The following is a 17,884-nucleotide window of genomic DNA, read 5'->3' as shown; positions in this document are numbered from 1 at the left end:
GGCCAGCAGTGTGTCCCCAGTGTCTACCTGTAAACCAAGCCTTATAAAAAATACCCTCTTCGGGGCGCCTGGGCGGCTCAGTCGGTTGAGCGTCCGACTTCAGCCAGGTCGCGATCTCGCGGTCCGTGAGTTCGAGCCCCGCGTCGGGCTCTGGGCTGATGGCTCAGAGCCTGGAGCCTGTTTCCGATTCTGTGTCTCCCTCTCTCTCTGCCCCTCCCCCGTTCATGCTCTGTCTCTCTCTGTCTCAAAAATAAATAAACATTAAAAAAAAAAAAAAAATACCCTCTTCATGGCCGTGTTCTGAGGCCTGAATGACAGACCGTGTGTCCCCTCTTCTCTCTGCCTCCATCGCTTCTGGAAGAGGCTCATCACCTCAAATGAGCCTCTTGTAAGGCCTCTGGTCTCACTCCCCACCCCCAACTCCTTCTCTACTCTGAGCCTGACTGGTCTCCTGAATCTTGAATCTGCCAGTAACTCCCCTGCTTAAAGCCCTCCAGCGGCCTCCTGGCACATCCAGGATGAACTCCAACCTCTCTCTTTGCATTTACAGCCCTCATGACCTGACTCCTATTATCTCTGACCACTAACACACACAGTCCCAAACCTCACGTGTCAGTCTCGCCAACTGACTTGACAGCCATGACCCTCCCTCCATACACTGTATCTTTCTTTGCCGGAAATGTCCTCTTGCAGCTGGTCTCTGTTCTGGACACTCAAAATGACCTCTGCAGGCAGAACTGACTTCTCCCGATGAGAGCCCCACCACACCCTGGACACAGGGGTTCAAGGATTAGTTACAGCCTGTGCACCTGCTAAACTGCAAGTTAGTATATGTGTGTGCACGCGTGCACGCACATGTGCACATACGTACTATCCTGGGGATAGGATCTCTAGCTTCTAACAGATCTCGAAGGACTGACTCCATGACCCAAAAATTATTAAGAAGTTGTTTTTCTTGGGGCACCTGGGTGGCTCAGTCGGTTGAGCGTCTGACTTCGGCTCAGGTCATGATCTCACGGTCTGCGGGTTCAAGTCCCGCGTCGGGCTCTGTGCTGACAGCTCAGAGACTGGAGCCTGCTTCCGATCCTGTGTCTCCCTCTCTCTCTCTGCCCCTCCCCCACTCTCACTTCGCCTCACTCTGTCTCTCAAAAATAAATAAATGTAAAAAAAAAAAACAAAAACCAAGTTATTTTTCTTGATCTGGGTGCTGGTCATTGAGCTGGATACTCATCCCGCACCTTTCTGGTTCCATGTGGTAAGTCCATAAAAAGTTTAAGAAAGATTAAGTGGCAGCAGAGTGGGCCAGACTTCTCTAACAGCCCCACTTTGCCACATACCATTGACATGTCTCCCTTTTTCCCTTGATCACACACCCCTCGAGGGCGGGGACTGTGCTATCTTTATATCCTCCAGGCCTGGTGCAGGGCTCCACACCACCCAGCCTGCCCCGTCAGTACTTACTACAGATCAAGGCCACAGCCATCCGCAGCAGCTTGAACTGACACTTCATGCCTGACCAGTTCTACAGCAAAAGGAGAAAGTTCCATTAGTTCCAGATCGGACCACGCCTCCGCGGGTGTATCTTGTTTAAGAAAACCTGACATCGGGGCTCCTCGGTGGCTCCGTTGGTTGAGTGTCGGACTTTGGCTCGGATCGTGATCTCAGGGTTCGTGAGTTCGAGCCCCGCCTGGGGCTTGCTGCTGTCAGCCATGTCCGTGCAGAGCCCACTTCCAATTCTCTGTTCCCCCTCTTCTGCCCCTCCCCCGTGGACGCGTGTGCGCGCTCTCTCATTCTCAAAAAATAAATACGACATTAAAAAAAAAAAAGAGTTTAAAAAAAAGAAAAGAAAACCTGACATCATAGGGTGCCTGGGTGGCTTAGTCAGTTAAGGATAGGACTCTTGGTTTCAGCTCAGGTCATGTTCTCACAATTCGTGAGATTGAGCCCCACGTCAGGTTCTATGATGAGCTTGCTTGGGATTCTCTCCCTCCCTCTCTTTCTGTCCCGCCCTCTTTCTCTCTCTCTCTCAAAATTAAAAAAAAAAGAAAGAAAGAAAGAAAGAAAGAAAGAAAGAAAGAAAGAAAGAAAGAAAGAAAGAAAAGGGAGAGAATCTAGATCTAGGAAGATAAGGTCCCCACCCCCTCTACACGAGCTGACAACACCTGAAAAGCTGCCTTAATTGTCAGGTCTCACGTTTGCCAAAGGGATGCAGGACGGCAACCAAGCAAAGTCAAAGCAGAACCATCAGGATGATGAAAGAAACCAAAATCCTGCGTGTGAGAAACAGATGAAGAGAAGACCCAGGGTCAAGTTCACTGTTATCAAGTATCAAGCGAGCCACCATAAGCAAAGGGCATATTCAGTGTGATCTGTAAGTGGAGGATTCAATGGATGAAAACATCAGAGAATTGTTTTAGGCTCAGGATGTTTCTATTTCTAATAAGCAAGAGCCGTCCAAAGGTGGAACGCTCCATCCTGGGGGATCGTGTGTTTCCCATCACTGAGAGCTCCAAATGGGGGCTTTACGTCACTTGGAGGGGGATGCTGTACAGGATCAGGCATTGGAAAAAGGGGGAGCCAGATGGCCTTCAAACAAATCGCTCTTTCCCCTGAGAATCTCAGGACACTCTGAACCTCCAAAGCAGATAGAGTACAATTATTCATCTTACAAAAGGATTTTTCACTTTACAAAAGACTTTGCCACAGGGTTCCTTTGAGGGGCTCTCCCGCGGCGCATTCAAAGCACCGTGTCATTTATAGAGGCACGCACAGAAGCAAGTCTGGAATCTCCCTGGAACACACCAGACACAGGGAAGGAGGCTACTGGGTAGAGCCAGGGGCTTCTGTTCCCTCCCACCCACCCGCTCTGCCTTTGCTGCCTGGCCCAGGCCCAGCTGAGGGCACGTCTCGCACTCCTTTGACGTTGGGGGAACGTGTTAAACTTTACCAAGGCCCTGAGCACTGGCACATACAATAACGTTTGTGGAACCTTCGGTGGAGCGAGCAGGCTGCGGGGCATCTGCCAAAAAGAGGGTGAAATCCTGCAGAAGGCGTTCGGCTTCCTGCCCATTGCCTCCCTTTTCCCCATTGTTCTTCGCTGACTGGAGAGCCCTCTTCACGTAAGGTAAGGTGGCGACACATGGCTGCTCTTCAGGTGGGGAAGTCTCATCTTCACCTGCTGACGTGTTCTATGCTAACAAGCCGATGGCAGGCGATGTTGTCACCTGCTGGCGACTGCCCACAGAGAAGCCCCACCAGAAGACAGGGAACAACAGGAATCGATGCCCTCCACTGGATCTGGCAACCCAACCTAACCCAGAGCGGTTAGCTGGCGGTGGGCGACCCCTCAGCTCCTCTCCGGGATGCAACCGTAGGATGGGCAGGGCCTGGGGAGTCCCTGACGGAAGGACCAGCTCCTCCCAAAGGAGGGCACACTGCTGAGCCGCTGACAAAATGGCCCTCCCAACCCCGTGACACCCCTGGGGCAGCCCTGTGAAGGGGCTCTAACCACTGAAAAATTCTTCCTGCTATCATCCGGCCAGGCTTTGCCTCCCTGTCATGTCTACCCCCGGATCCTAATTCTCCGCTAACAGTGACACCCACGTTCCTAGCAGTCTGATTCCCAACAACCAAAAGAGAGTGGAAGCAAACCAGTATCCCTAGATGGACAGAGATACAAGGGAATGTCATTCACTTTAAGGAGGAGGGCAACCCTGCCATGTTCTAACAAACGAACCTTGAAGACATTATGCTCAGAGAAGTAAGCCAGTCACGGAAGGACAAATACTGCATGAGTCCACTCCTACAAGACACAGAGAGTGGCCAATTCATAGAGACATCAAGTAAAAGGTGGTTGCCAGGGGCTGGGGGAGGGAGGAACGGGGAGTTGTTTAATGGGTAACAGCGTTTCAGTTTTGCAAGATGAAGAGTTCTGGAGATGGATGGTGATGATTTCCCAACAGTGAGAATGTACTTGACACAACCAAATTGTATACTTAAAAATGGTTAAGATGAGGGGCGCCTGGGTGGCTCGGTCGGTTGAGCTTCTGGCTTCGGCTCAGGTCATGATCTCACGGTCTGTGAGTTCGAGCCCCACGTCGGGCTCTGTGCTGACAGCTCAGAGCCTGGAGCCTGCTTCAGATTCTGTGTCTCCCTCTCTCTCTGACCCTCCCCCGTTCATGCTCTGCCTCTCTCTGTCTCAAAAATAAACAAACATTAAAAAAAAAAGTTAAGATGATAAATTTTATGCTGTGTGTATTTCACCACAATTAAAAACCAAAGTGAGGGGCACCTGGGTGGCTTAGTCGGTTAAGTGTCTGACTTTGGCTCAGGTCATGATCTCACGGCTTGTGGATTTGAGCCCCACGTTGGGCTCTGTGCTGACAGCTCAGAGTCTGGAGCCTGCTTCAGATTCTGTGTCTTCCTCTCTCTCTGTCCCTCCCCTGCTCATGCTCTGTCTCTCTCTCAAAAATAAAAATCTTAAAAATGTAAAAAAAAAAAAAAAAAAAAGTGATACAGAACACTCCCAATATTCCTTTTCCTCATAAAAACCCTCTGGGGGCGCCTGGGTAGCTCAGTCGGTTGAGCGTCCAACTCTTGGTTTCAGCTCAGGTCATGATCCCAAGGTCGTTGGATCAAGCCCCACATCAGGCTCTGCACTGAGTGCGGAGTCTGCTTGGTATTCCCTCTTTCTCTCCCTCTGCCCTTCTTCCCTACTCACTCTCTCTCTCTCTAAAATAAAAAATAAAAAAATCTCTGGAAGAATATCTTACCTAAAGACAGCGTCTCTTTCACTGTGTCCTGAGTGATAATATCAGGCAAAATCAGTCTAGAATATATTGGCCGCTCTCTCCTTCAGCTGAGGTCCATACCTCCCTCTCTCAGGCCTATCTGGGGTCTGTCTTCAAAAGCACCGTCCATATTTTTGGTCTGGCAAGGCCAGCGGTGAGGTGGCTCAGAACTTCTTTCTGGCTAAGGTCTTCATTTCTAAATCTGGGCCAACATCAGTACCTACCTCAATTACCTACCTCACGGGTTGCAAAGGTAAAATGAATTCATACGCATAAAACACCAGGAACACTGCCTGGCGTGTGGTAAGTGTCACGTAAGTGTCTGACGTGATCATCTAGACCTGAGGCAAAGACAGTGGGTTTGCCCTGCACAGCACCTTTAAACCTTCTGAATGACCTTGGACTAGCCGGGCAGTTCCAGCTTCACCCCAGCGCTCCCCAGGCCAGCCTCGCTTACAGTCCCTAACTGGCCCTGAAGGCAATGGAGTTGACCGGCTTGGTCCAGTCACATCTCCCGCACTTTAGCAAAGAAGAAATGGAGAGTCAAGGAGGGCTGGTTCAAGGTCATGGTAAGTTAATGTCGAGGTCACTAGGGCCCTCAGTCCAGGGCTCCATCTGCCCACACTTCTGAGGGTCATGTTCTGTCTGTGCCGTCTGTCCCCACTGGCTGTTGTGTGTCCATCTGCCTCCAAAGCTGAGTGGATGTGGGGAAATGACTCCTCTCCCAGCAGCTGAGGGGTTAAACTCCAGTCACCCCTTCCCACCAGCTGCTTCATTTCCCTGCCCCATTATTCCCTCCAAACTGCAGTGAAACAACAGGAGGAAAGCACAAGATCTCCTCTAGCCAGCCCTGCTGCCCTGCTGAGGCTATAAATGTGGTAGCGCCTGCGGCCCCAGGGCACGAGTCTCTTGCAGCCCCTTTTCATTTCTTTCCCTCCCAGAGCCTCGCAGGGTGAGAAAGAACCCACCCTCAGCAAACCAGGGGGTAACCAGTCCCCTGGGCATCTCGTTCACCCAACCAGTTAAGAGCTCAGAGGCTGGAACCCAGGCGGGAGCTTCACGGTTTCACCTATCTTGTCAAAAGACCTCAAAAAGACCCAGCACAGGAAAGGGGAAAGCATGACAGACAAATTGGGGACTGATTTCCTGTGAAAGGATTTTTAGTAATGAAACGAACCTTACGACATAGAGATCTCCAGTGTCTTTTAGACAACGCTCTCTCTTTGTGCTTTGACAAGATGGTCCCATTGCAAAAACTGAGATCTCGAACATTTTAGGGAAGCAGCTATCGTATAGAAGAGAGTGTAAGTAAATATCTCCTACATGGAATCACGGAACTCTGGCCTGTGGGCCCCAGCAAAAGGCAATTAATAAATTATTCAATTATGTGTATCTTAACACATCTAGTCTTTAAACTAAGAAGGCTTGGGGCGCCTGGGTGGCTCAGTCGGTTAAGTGTCCCACTTCAACTAAGGTCTCACAGTTTGCGAGTTCAAAGCCTGCGTCTGGCTCTGTGCTGACAGCTCAGAGCCTGGAGCTTGCTTTAGATTCCGTGTCTTCCTCTTTCTGCCCTCCCTCCCTTGCTCACGCTCTGTCTCAAAAATAAATAAATATTAAAAAAAATTTTAATAGGGGCGCCCAGGTGGCTCAGTCGGTTGAGCGATCGACTTCGGCTCAGGTCATGATCTCACGTTTGTGAGTTCCAGCCCCGCGTCGGGCTCTGTGCTGACAGCTCGGAGCCTGGAGCCTGCTTCCGATTCTGTGTCTCCCTTTCTCTCTGCCCCTCCCCCACTCATGCTCTGTCTCTCTCTGTCTCAGAAATAAACATAAAAAAATTTAAAAATAAAAAATAAAAAAAAATTTAATAATAAAAAAATAAACTAAGAAGTCTTGATTGCAAGTTTTTTATGCCATCCGGTTTTTTTGTTGAAATATTTTCTGAACTTAATCCCTTGATGTAAACTGTAAGCTTTTTGGAACTCAGAGTGGGGTTTTTTATAAAGATTTTATTGATTTATTTACGTAGTTTATTCTGAGAGAGAGAGAGAGAGAGAGAGACAGACAGCATGCGCACGCACGTGAGCAGGGCAGGGGCAGGGAGTGAGGGAGACAGAGAATCCCCAGCAGCTTCCTCACTGTCAGCACAGAGCCCAACGTGGGGCTTGATCTCATGAACTGTGAGATCACGACCTGATCCGAAACCAAGAGCTGGACGTTCAACTGACTGAGCCACCCAGGTGTTCCAAGATTTTATTTTTAAGTAATCTCTACACCCAACATGAGGCTCAAACTCATGACCCTGAGATCAAGGGTGTCACGCCCTACCGACTGAGCCAACCAGGCACCCCTGGAACCCAGAGAGTTTTCATGAAAAACAAGACATGCTTTCATTTAAGGCAGAATCCTCACTTAGTCCTGAGAAGTTTTGAACACTTTTTCTGTCTTGTGTATGATGTAAAAGGGACACATTTTCTAATTGCTCCTACAGATAACAGGCAAAATTGATAAACACAGAAAATTATACGTATTCAAGGATATGTAAACACACACCCGCACCCACACGCAATCCCCCAGCTGTGTGGTGATTTGCCACATGGAAAGCATTTTCACATCCACCGTTTTCACTCTCCATGTCTGTCTCACAACTACCCTGTAAAGAGGGGCTGCAGATGAGGGAACGGAGACCCTGAGAAGTGAAGCAACTCACAGCTTTTAAGATGGTGGGTCCAGTACTCACGTCTAGATTCTCTGACTAGCATGCTGTTTCTCCTGTCTGTTCTGACAAGGTGTTTCGCTGCACACACGCACGCACGCGCGCGCACGCACACACACACACACACACACACACTCACACACAAGTCTTCATTTGGGAATTCAAAATTCTAGCATACCTATTAGATGGAAATTGCCAATGTTTAAATGCTTCTGACCCACAGAAATGGCCAATGTATAGGGTTCGTGCTAATGCATCTCTCAAGTGCTGGGCGCTGAGCTAATTTGGGTAAAGGCGGCCTCTTGTTGAAAGGAAACCAACCTTTCTAATGAGAAAACGAGGTTTGTTTCACCATCAGATAAGCACCACACAACTTTCTAGGGAAAGGCTACCATATGTCATGCTCCGGGGACTGCGATGCTCCCAATTGGCCGGCGAAAGCCACGTCCTTCTAGAAGGGTAGTGGGCTCTCGGATGGGACTGCTCATCTCCACCACCACAGGCCATGGGCTGCTTGCCAGAAAGAAGCGTAAACAGGAACAAAACTGCTTTCACACCTCCCTCCTCGAGCCCCATGCCCCACCCCATGGTTCTTGGGGTGATCTGCCCTCACCATGGGAACTTCTGGGGCCCCAGGGCTGTTTCCCATGCTGCAGGGAAGGGGGTGGAAACAGGGCCTCTCTATGAACTGTTTATTTCTTCTTAGTTGTGCTTGTCGGTCCCCTCACACACGTACACATTTGGGGGGGGGGGCGGGGAGGGGAGTTTGTTAGCATTTCCATCCCCTCCAGAAGGGAACTGGGGCAGGGGGAGGGGGGAGCGGCGGAGGTGGAATCCAGAGAAAAAGCTGTGTCTGGGGAAAGCTGTGGCACCGATACAGAATGACCCATTTAAAAGGGTTGTGTGAGGCAGCCCTGTGCTGTCAGGATCTTCAGAGGACCGGGCAGTGTGTGTGTGTGTGTGTGTGTGTGTGTGTGTGTGCGCGCGCACGCACGCGTGTGTAAGTTCACGTGCACACACACACACACACACACACACACACTCGCACGTCCATGCAAGCTTTCCTACACCTGCTGTGTCTCTTCAGGTGCTCACGTGAAGTTGCCAAAATTCAGATGAGTAGTAAGTGTCGTTGGTGTCTGTCGGTCCATCTCTCCCCCCACCCTCCTCTCCTTCCCTCTGTCCCTCTGCCGCTCGCTCACTCTCTCTCTCGATGTACAAAGGGGACTTTGGTGAAAAGAAAAGGGATGGTGTGTTGAGCCTGGCAGGTGACAGTGACAATAAATAATATAGAAGAAATGGGAGAATTTAGGAACTCCAGACGTTGTAACAGCATTCACACATCCTCCACGTGGGTGAAGACAGTGACAGAGGAGGGAGGTGAGAACAGGAGGACCCTGGGGGGGAAGCGATGCCGTTTCTAGACACTGCTCATTCCTTCTTTCCTTCCTTCATTCAAAATTTAGTTGGGGGTGGGAGGAGGGCGCCTGGCTGGCTCTGTGGGTGGAGCGTGCGACTCTGGATCTCGGGGTTGTAAGTTAGAGCCCCACGTTGGGGGGTACAGATTACTTAAAAAAAAACAAAACAAAACTGGGGCATCTGGGTGGCTCAGTCGGTTAAGCGTCCAACTCTTGATTTCGGCCCAGGTCATGATCTCGGGATCATGGGACTGAGCCCCGCATGGGGCTCTGTGCTGAGCGTGCAGCCTGCTTGGGATTCTCTCTCCCTCTCTTTCTGCCCCTCCTCCACTTGCACACGTGTGCGCTCTCTCAAAATCAACATTTTTTTTAATCTTAAAAAAAATTTACTTGGCACCACCTGCCATTTGGTCAGCCCTGGGCCAGGCACCGGGGATGAGTAGAACCTGGGCCTTCCCTGGTGGGCATCGGGCCTGCAGGGCCACTCCCTGTGACGACTCCTCCCGACTGCCTCTAAAACAAGGACTTTGGCCTCCTCTGGGACTATCAGATTCCTATTTCTCTCCTTAAAGACTCTGTCTCCATTCAGGGTCCAACCCTGACCTCTTCTTGGAGGAGGAGGGAGTTAACCTTTATATTGAATAGGTTATTTTCACTTTATCTCATTTATCAATATCATCTCGTTTCACAGATGTAGAAACTGAGGCACAGCGCAGTTAAGTAATGTGCCCAAGGTGCCTCTTTGGGAAGTAAGTAGCCAGGACTCAGATCTGGGCTGACTGGCTCCGGAGCCTGGGCTCTCAGCTAGTATGCTAGAATCCCCTTCAAGAGGGGCATGTCTGGCTCAGTCGGCAGAGCGTGTGACTCTCTGGGGTTGTGAGTGTGTCTCGGGGTTGTGAGTTCGAGCCCCATTTTGGGTGCAGAGATGACTTAGAAAACAAAATCTTAAGAAAAGAATGCCCTTCAGGAAAAGGCAAAAAAGAGCCTGGGAAAGGAATGGCTGTGTCCCGACACTGTGAGAGGCTGATGTAAGGGAATGACACCTGAGTGGCTGTCAGGAAGTATGGGTTCAAGTCCCGACTTGCCACAATCTTCACTGTGACTGTGGACAAATCATTTAACCTCTTAGAGGCTCCTTTCCTTTTTGAGAATTTTGCTGAGATCCCTTTACTTTTAATCATCTGTGACAAGGAACGAATTACAATTACGATGCATGCTAGTGGTCAAGGATTGTAATACTCTTTAAAGTTGTATTTTTTAATTTTTATTATTTTTCTTAAAGTTTATTTTTTATTTTATCTTTTAAAATTGTTTTCGCGTTTATTTATTTTGAGGGAGAGACAGACAGAGTACGAGCAGGGGAGGGACAGAGAGAGAGGGAGACACAGAATCCGAAGAAGGCTCCAGGCTCTGAGCTGTCAGCACAGAGCCCGATGTGGGGCTTGAACTCATGAACTGTGAGATCATGATCTGAGCCGAAGTTGGACACTTAACCGACTGGGCCACCCAGGTGCCCCTTAAAGTTTATTTATTTTGAGAGAGAGAGTGAGACAGCAGGAGAACGGTAGAGACAGAGGGAGAGAGAGAATCCCAAGCAGGTTCTGCACTGTCAGCATGGAGCCCAATGTGGGGCTGGAACTCACGAACCGAGAGATCATGACCTGAGAGGAAATCAAGAGTCGGTGGCTCAACTGATTAAGCCACCCAGGTGCCCTTTTTCAATTATTTTTTTAATATCTGTTTGTTTGTTTTGAGAGAGAGTGAGAGAGCAGGGGAGGGGCAGAGAGAAGGAGAGAGAGAATCCCAAGCAGGCCCTGCACTGTCAACGTGAAGTCTAATGTGGGGCTCGAACTCATGAACTGTGAGATCATGACCTGAGCCAAAATCAAGAGTTGGGTGCTTAACAGACTGAGCCACCCAGGCACACCTAACGTTGTCTTTCTTTTTAAAAACTAAGCTCTAGTCCCAACGTGGGGCTTGAACTCACGACCCCAAGGTCAAGGGTCGCAGGCTCTACTGACGCAGCCAGTCAGGCACCCCTACTGTAACACTTTTTAAAGCTGAATGGGAAAGGGGTAGCATAGGGAAATGGGTAATTTCATAGGCAAGAAGGAAAAAATACGAATCGTATATGGAAGAGCCCCATTTGAAATCAGCCTGCAAAAGGTGAGGTGTCAGTGAGCCCTCATACCAGCCAGGTCTGCCTGGCATTTCTGGGCCTGAGCCGGGGTGTCAAAGAAGATCCCCGGCGAGGACTGACATGCAGAGGGGAGGCCGAGATAGGCACGTTGGGACAGCAGGTGCTCACCATCACGATGTTGGCCAGATGGGCAGAGACGAGTGCATACACCCCTCCAGAGGAGCCCACAACTGGTGCAGTCATGTCAGCCACAGACACCGCCAAGGACCCTGGTACGGAGAGACATCAGGAATTCAAGGGTGCTGGCGCGCACTCCCCGCCCCTGCCCCAGGCCCTCACACGCAGCAGCTTGGGGGGGGTGGGTAAGACCCCAGAGCAAAGGCTCCATCTCTTCCTTTCATCCGGTGTCGCCCTGGGGCCTCCTAGAAGCTTAAACTCATGGCTTGAAAGAGCCATGTGATTCGAACTTCTTTTACAGAAGACCCAGTGGAGGGAAGGGACCACCTGCCTGTCACTGCAACTCTGCCCCGCTTGGCGTCACCTCGGGGCTCTGAGCGATAACAAACGGTAGCAGTGCTTGCTGCAGGGTCCGCTGCCACGCGTGGGCCACCGTGTATGGCGCGCTGGCCACGCGTTTTACTTACATCGGCCCGTTTAACCCCTGAGGCCGCCCTCTGAGGAGGGTGACAGCAGCCTCAATGCAGAGGCCAGGAGGCTGAGCCCAGAGTCACTGGTAGGAAGGGCTGCAACCAGGACTTGAGTCCAGCTTTGCCGACACAAAGTCCACGCTCGCGGCCTCAACGGCAGCCACTCCCCGAGCTGGTACAGACAGAGGTCAGCCTCCTCCCTCCACCATCGCTCCAGAGCATTTCTCTGCTCAATGGCATCTAGAAACCCGCTTGGCTTCACCTCCGACCTCCCTCCCTCCGGCCGAGTGACAAAAGGCCAACAGAATCTCCAGAGTGGGGGTTCCGCTGGAGGAAAAATGTCCTTGAAAAGTCCCAGGGAAGAGAGAGAGATGATGTCATACCCTCTGGGGGGAGAAGGGGGTAGACTTTTGGTCTGGGGGATGACAAACTTTTCTGCTGGAAGGGAAGCTGGGCAGAGAGGAGAAGGGAAATGTATTGTTCTGGTCTCATTTAAGTGTGATCAATGCTTTGGCTTCCAGGGAAGGACACGAGAGACTAAAAATAACCAGGAGGTAGAGCCCAGGGCTCAGAGGCTGAGGTGGCTGGCCTGGGTGAGTGCGCAGAAACCACCACTGGAAAATGCCCGCAGGCTCGGGAGCCAATTAGCCGCTGCCTGGGTGGAGATGGGCAGAAGTGCCAAACTGCAGGCTCCACACAAGTGTAGGGTCCACTACTTAGGAGGAGGCTGGGCTCAACCCGGGAACCCGGGCGCCCGACACACCTGGGCATCGGGAGCCCCCAGAACATCATCCGCCTTCTCCCCCCCCCCTCGCTGCCCCCTCAGACCTCTCTCAAGGCTCCTCAGCTCGATGGGACATCCCTGTGGCAAATTCTTGGTCTCAAGGGGGATGTGATCTCCCAGGAAAAAGCACTGTCATGAACCGAGAACTCCCAAGTCCTTCTCCCCTCCCAGGGTGACTATAAATCTTTCTTCTCCCCTTTCATGCCTTCCCTCTGGCTTTAATTAGGTATTGATCTATTGTCAGATCATTTTCTTTTTTTTTTTTTTTTTTTTTTTTTTTTTTTTACTGCCTAGCCAAGGGGTCAGCCATATATAACAGAAAAAAAAAAAAAAATCCCAGGGTGGCAAACAGACAGGCAGTGGGATCTGCATGACAAAGGATTCCCACGCTCTCCGGGCAGGGCCCGCAAGGAAGGCTGCATTGCGGGGCTGTGGAGGGCTGGCCGCTGGAGACGAGCCGCTCATTAATTACCGCGTGGACAGAGGAAGCCCCAGCCTCCCTGGGCTGGCCTCTTTCCTCTCGCAGGCCCAGCTTCTGCTCTGTCGGCCTCCTGGGTGCGGGGGGCGGGGATCCACAGCGGTAGGGAGGCGGTGGGGAAGTCCCCAGGGTCCAGCCTCCCCACCCTGACCTTTCTCTCACCCTACCCATGGAGAGGGGTCCACGACCCCGGGGTCAAGGGTCAATTTGGGATTGTGGCAGGAGTCTGGAATGGGGGCGTGGCTGGCTAGTTGTGTGACCTTGGGCACAGCCCCTGCATTCTCTGGGCTTCAGCTTTCTGTGACATAAAGTGGTCTAAGGCTTAGCAACTTCTGAGCAGTGAAACCCTCTTTTCAAAGGAAATCTTACCCACACCCCTACCCCCATGGAGCAGAGCACGGAGAGCCTATGGCTGAGTGGGGGTGGGGCCTGGGGAGTAAAATGTGGCAGCCACTGGAGGGGACCTCAAGAGTTCCTTCTAGATCAGAGAGATTCAACAGCCCGAGATTCTGGGATCCAGGATCCGAGGTTTGGATCCTGGTTCTAGAATCCCGAAAGTAACAATCTGGACTCACCGGCCCTCCGTGTACGGCAGAAAGATTTCCTCAAGTGGCTGCAGGTTAGCCCTGGACTAGAGGGACTGGGAACAAGGGCATGCATACATATCAATATAGTAATAAAGGTCATCCCGGGGCAGGAAGCCTGGGCCACGCAGGATTCCGGACAAGCTGTGTGGAACCTAGCCTCATGGATGACAGTTCCGTAAGGCCAGTATGAACGCCCCAGACGTCATGGGGCAGAGGATGGGGATAGAATGGCAAGATGGAGTGAAACGCACCTCTGCACAGGCCAAGGGACTAGTTCTGGTTGGACTATGAACTCTCTTGAAAAAGTTCTGGGTCCACACCAGCACGCAGATAAACTGGTGACTTTATCATAATGCACAGCTGCGATAATGTTAGCCTGAAATAATTTAAAGCAGGTGTTTTCCAACGTCTCCCTTGGCCATTAAAACAAAAAAATCCAAATAGAAATCAGCAGAACATCTACCTTTGAGCAATATAACTTTATTTATGTATGTATTCTCTCCTTTGTTCTACAAATATTTGCTGCTTAACATATGCCAAACCCTGAGTTAAGTCTCTGGGGATGCACACGTGGTGTATCACCTATATAATCTATAAGAAAAGCTGGGTGGAGCCCTTGAAATACTGGTTTTTAAAGTACCTAAATTTTAGCCACGTGATTGTTAGCTAGAAGCAAGAGACACGTCAGCCTCAAGCATTGGTTAGAAGCATTGGGCTCCCACTCACTTCTAGTATTTCCCTCGCCCTTCTAAGAAAATTATGCTAGTCGTTTCACCTCTCTGAACCACCTGTGACATGGGAGTGATGGTACCCACCTCATAAGATTTGCCAATACAAGAAAAACATATGTGCATCCTCTATCACAGGCCCAGAGTATCGGGTGTGCTCAGCAGAGGTTGGCTGTCATTGTTACAAAATGTGATGGCCTTGCCTTTGCAATATTTTCACTGGGCAGGAGCTAAATGGTGGGGTCTGATGTCTATTAAGACCTCTCTGGGTGGGGCGCCTGGGTGGCTCAGTTGGTTCGTGTCCGACCCACCTTCCACTCGAGTCATGATATCACAATTTGTGAGTTCGAGCCCCACATCAGGCTCTGAGATAACGGCACAGAGCCTGCTTGGAATTCTCTATCTCCCTCTCTCTCTGCCCCTACCCTGCTTGCTCTCTCTCTCTCAAAAATAAAAACATTAGAAAAAAAAAAAGACCTCCCTTGGTTTCTGACAATAAATAACATGCACAAGGACAAGGCCTGCCTTCTGGTTCTCATAACATACGGTAGTGGTTTGAAGCACAGCCTTTGGGGTCAGGCAGCCTGGGTCTGGGGCCAGTTCCGCCACTTACAGCTAGGTCTTCTCGGGCAAGTCCCTGAGACACCCTAAGGCTGTTTCTGCACCTGCAGCAAGGGGAGAGTAATAGTACTTGCCTCGAGGGGTTGCTTGCCTGCACATGGCCAACACTTGCTAACTACTGGCTATCCGGTCAGGGTCTGGCTGGCTGTGAATGGAGCCGCCTTTCTGAGCTGGGATGCACACAGAGTAGACAGGGAAGGAAGGGGTGCAGGCAGATCAATCAACTCAGTCCAGAAGATCAATGACATGATTTATGGTGACCAGAGTGACCTCTGGTCTGAATCAATGCCTCAGACAGAATAGTACATGTTGTTTGCTTTATGATACAGCCCCACCCCCTCCTGTCTGGTTGGCAAGGATCCCTTCTGTCTGTGCACCATCCCACTCTGCACCGGGGTCACTGGCGAGTGACACCTGCACTGCCTTCCTGCTGGGTGTCATCAGTTTGGGTGAGGCCTGAGTCATCTTGAATCTTACTTCCGTCTTCTGGGTTATTGGCACTCCCATCTAATTGACTACTAACTGCAAGTGTTATGAGTGTCTTTCCTGTTCCTCGCCATTAACCATCTGGGTCTCTGGGTATGTAGGTATAGAAAATGTGGCTATGAATCTCCAGATGTCAAGACTCAGGGACTGCGTGGGTGGCTAAGTCTGGCACACAGAGATCCTCATTAGACCTTTGCTAAAGGATGTGGAAGGTGCTGGATGCTGGGGAAGCTCATGTGGGTGCTGTGCGAGGTGGCCAAGTTTTCACCCGCAGCACACAGAGAAATGAAGAAGGTGAGGGGCCAATCTCCCAAGCTGAGGGTTCCTGAACTAGCAGACCAGCCTCGAATGGGTGAGTGGGGTGGGACCCTTCCCTCTTGGATTCCTGAAGCCACCTCAGTTACTCCCAGGGTCCCTGTCTGCTCACTGTTTACAAGGTCAACGCCGCCCTACTCTCCTGATGACAACTTTAATGCCACTCAGAAAGGATTAAGATCTTACTTAAACATACACACAAAGCTCCCTTGGGCACAGCTGTCAAGGTGAAGAGCTGAGGCGGCAAACCTTGTAAAAAAAAAAAAAAAAAAGAAGAAGAAGAAGAAGAAGGAGAAGGAGAAGGAGAAGCAGCAGCCAGCTATAAGGCTGGAAACATCACGAGGGAGATCCCTCTGTTCAGAAACCCGGTTGGCGCAGACTCTTTCTGCAGAAATGCAGTCTGCTCTCCTCGGCTCACCCCAGCCAGCCTAACCTCCCTCCAGGGAAGGAGAGGGGGCGTCCCACTGGCCACAGGGCCGGCCATCCTCAAGGTCATGGTCCTTCGCGGTGTGAGCAGAGTCAGCTAGGGCCCCAGTCTCCTCCAGCTGGCGTGAGTGCTCACTACCTCTTAGGCCAGACCTGCTTCCTGTCAGCAGGGGGTCAATCAAGGGGACAGGTGTAGGCCTGGTGGGTGGGCCTGGCTCCACCCACACCTTGGATGTCCCTACAGGGATCTTACTGTGCCTGTGCAGTTTATATGGCACTGTTACTCCATTTGTCACCTCACTCCACCCTCCTAACACCCTACAGGCAGATCTTATTAGTTCCCTCCTAAAACCTAAGGGGGCCGAGAGAGGTTAAGGAATTTCCCCAAGCTCACACAGCTACAACATGGCAGTATAAAGACAGAAACCCCGGTCAATCTGCCTGTTCCACATCCTGTGGTCTCCTCCCCTTGCCATCACATGCCTCCCTCTTTGGATGGTAGTCCCCTTTCCAGAGGAGGTTTGCTAATCCTGGTAGTCACGAGCCTTGGCGATGGGAGTCCTGCATTGCTGGAGGCTGGGGGCTTGCCCAATCCCATGGGGTCTCCCAGCCACCCTGGGGAAGTTTACCCCTGTGGACTTGCAGCCCACCTGCCTACCTGCCACAACGCCAGCCACGTAGACAAGCCCAATGCGGGTTGCTCCGTGCACCATCTCCAAGGGCACCCCTACCAGGAGCTGCAGCACCACGTTGAGTCCCAGGTGTTCTATCCTGTACAGAAAGACCACTCCATTCATACACTTATTCATTCATTCACTCACTCATTCATTCATTCATTCAACAAACACTGTATGCCAAGATGCTGGGGATCCAGCAGGGAATAAGACCCTATACCTACCTTGAGGAGCTCATGGTCTGGGTCTAAGGGACAGGAATTACAATGCAGACAGGTCGTCTTGGAAACAGCATACCTTGCCTGCCACCTGGGACAGGAAGGAACAGTGCAGGGCCTGGGCAGTGCTTGGCAATGCCTGCACCTGCCATAGTGAGAAGGCGCCTCACCACGGTTAAGATCCAGCAAATCCATCCATTCACATATGAGAAGCCAAGACTCCGAGAGGGACACTGACTGGCTTACAGTCACACAGCCCGGGTTCCTGATGGGCAGAATCTGCTCCATTCACCAGGCCACGAAGTTACTCTGGCTCACTACACATTTGTAAGAGCTACTGATGTTCAAAGAGAAAGATGTTTTCAAGACAAGTGCAAGCATTAGAGGGGCGCGTGGGTGGTTCAGTCAGTTAAGCATCCAGCTCTTGATTTCGGCTCAGGTCATGATCTCCCGGTTCGCGAGATGGAACCCGAGTCGGGCTCTGTGCTGACAGCATGGGGCCTGCTTGGGATTCTCTCTCTCCCTCTCTCTGCCCCTCCCTTGCTCACTCTCTCGCTCTCTCAAAAATAAATAAATAAACATTAAAAAAAAAACAGAACAATTGTAAGTATTAGAGATATCTCTTAGAACTTAATAATTCAAAGTTATCCCTTAAAATATCATGAAATCCCTTAAAATCCCATTCTACCCAACACTCAGGGTTGGGTTTTCTTACCCTATGAATACTTTCCTTTTTATACTATCATACATCTACGACCAGATCTTGTTGCTAACTGGTGTCTAGCCGAACGCCTATGTTATTGGAAAAAGTTGTCATGTTACTATTGCTATATCAATGTGTGCTTTCAAGTTTACAAAG

The 17,884-nt window shown here is 50.7% G+C and overlaps 1 protein-coding gene across 6 annotated transcripts in view; it reads right to left on the bottom strand.

Annotated features, from left to right (window-relative positions):
- Positions 1-17,884, bottom strand: part of RHBDL3 (rhomboid like 3) — a 49,489-nt gene that overhangs the window by 6,085 nt on the left and 25,520 nt on the right. For 5 of the 6 annotated variants that reach the window (XM_045488062.1, XM_045488060.1, XM_045488063.1 and 2 more), the window contains 3 exons: positions 16,792-16,904; positions 11,230-11,330; positions 1,462-1,522 (listed from right to left, as the gene is read on the bottom strand). In XM_045488062.1, coding sequence (XP_045344018.1) covers positions 1,462-1,522; positions 11,230-11,330; positions 16,792-16,904 — 275 coding nt within the window. The remainder of the gene's footprint in view (positions 1-1,461; positions 1,523-11,229; positions 11,331-16,791; positions 16,905-17,884) is intronic. The other variant, XM_045488061.1, reaches the window with a different exon arrangement.

Source organism: Leopardus geoffroyi, chromosome E1 (genome assembly GCF_018350155.1).
Source record: "Leopardus geoffroyi isolate Oge1 chromosome E1, O.geoffroyi_Oge1_pat1.0, whole genome shotgun sequence".
Lineage (NCBI taxonomy): Eukaryota > Metazoa > Chordata > Mammalia > Carnivora > Felidae > Leopardus > Leopardus geoffroyi.
The sequence above is the reverse complement of the archived record's forward strand: the minus strand, read 5'-3'. Positions and strand labels throughout refer to the sequence as shown.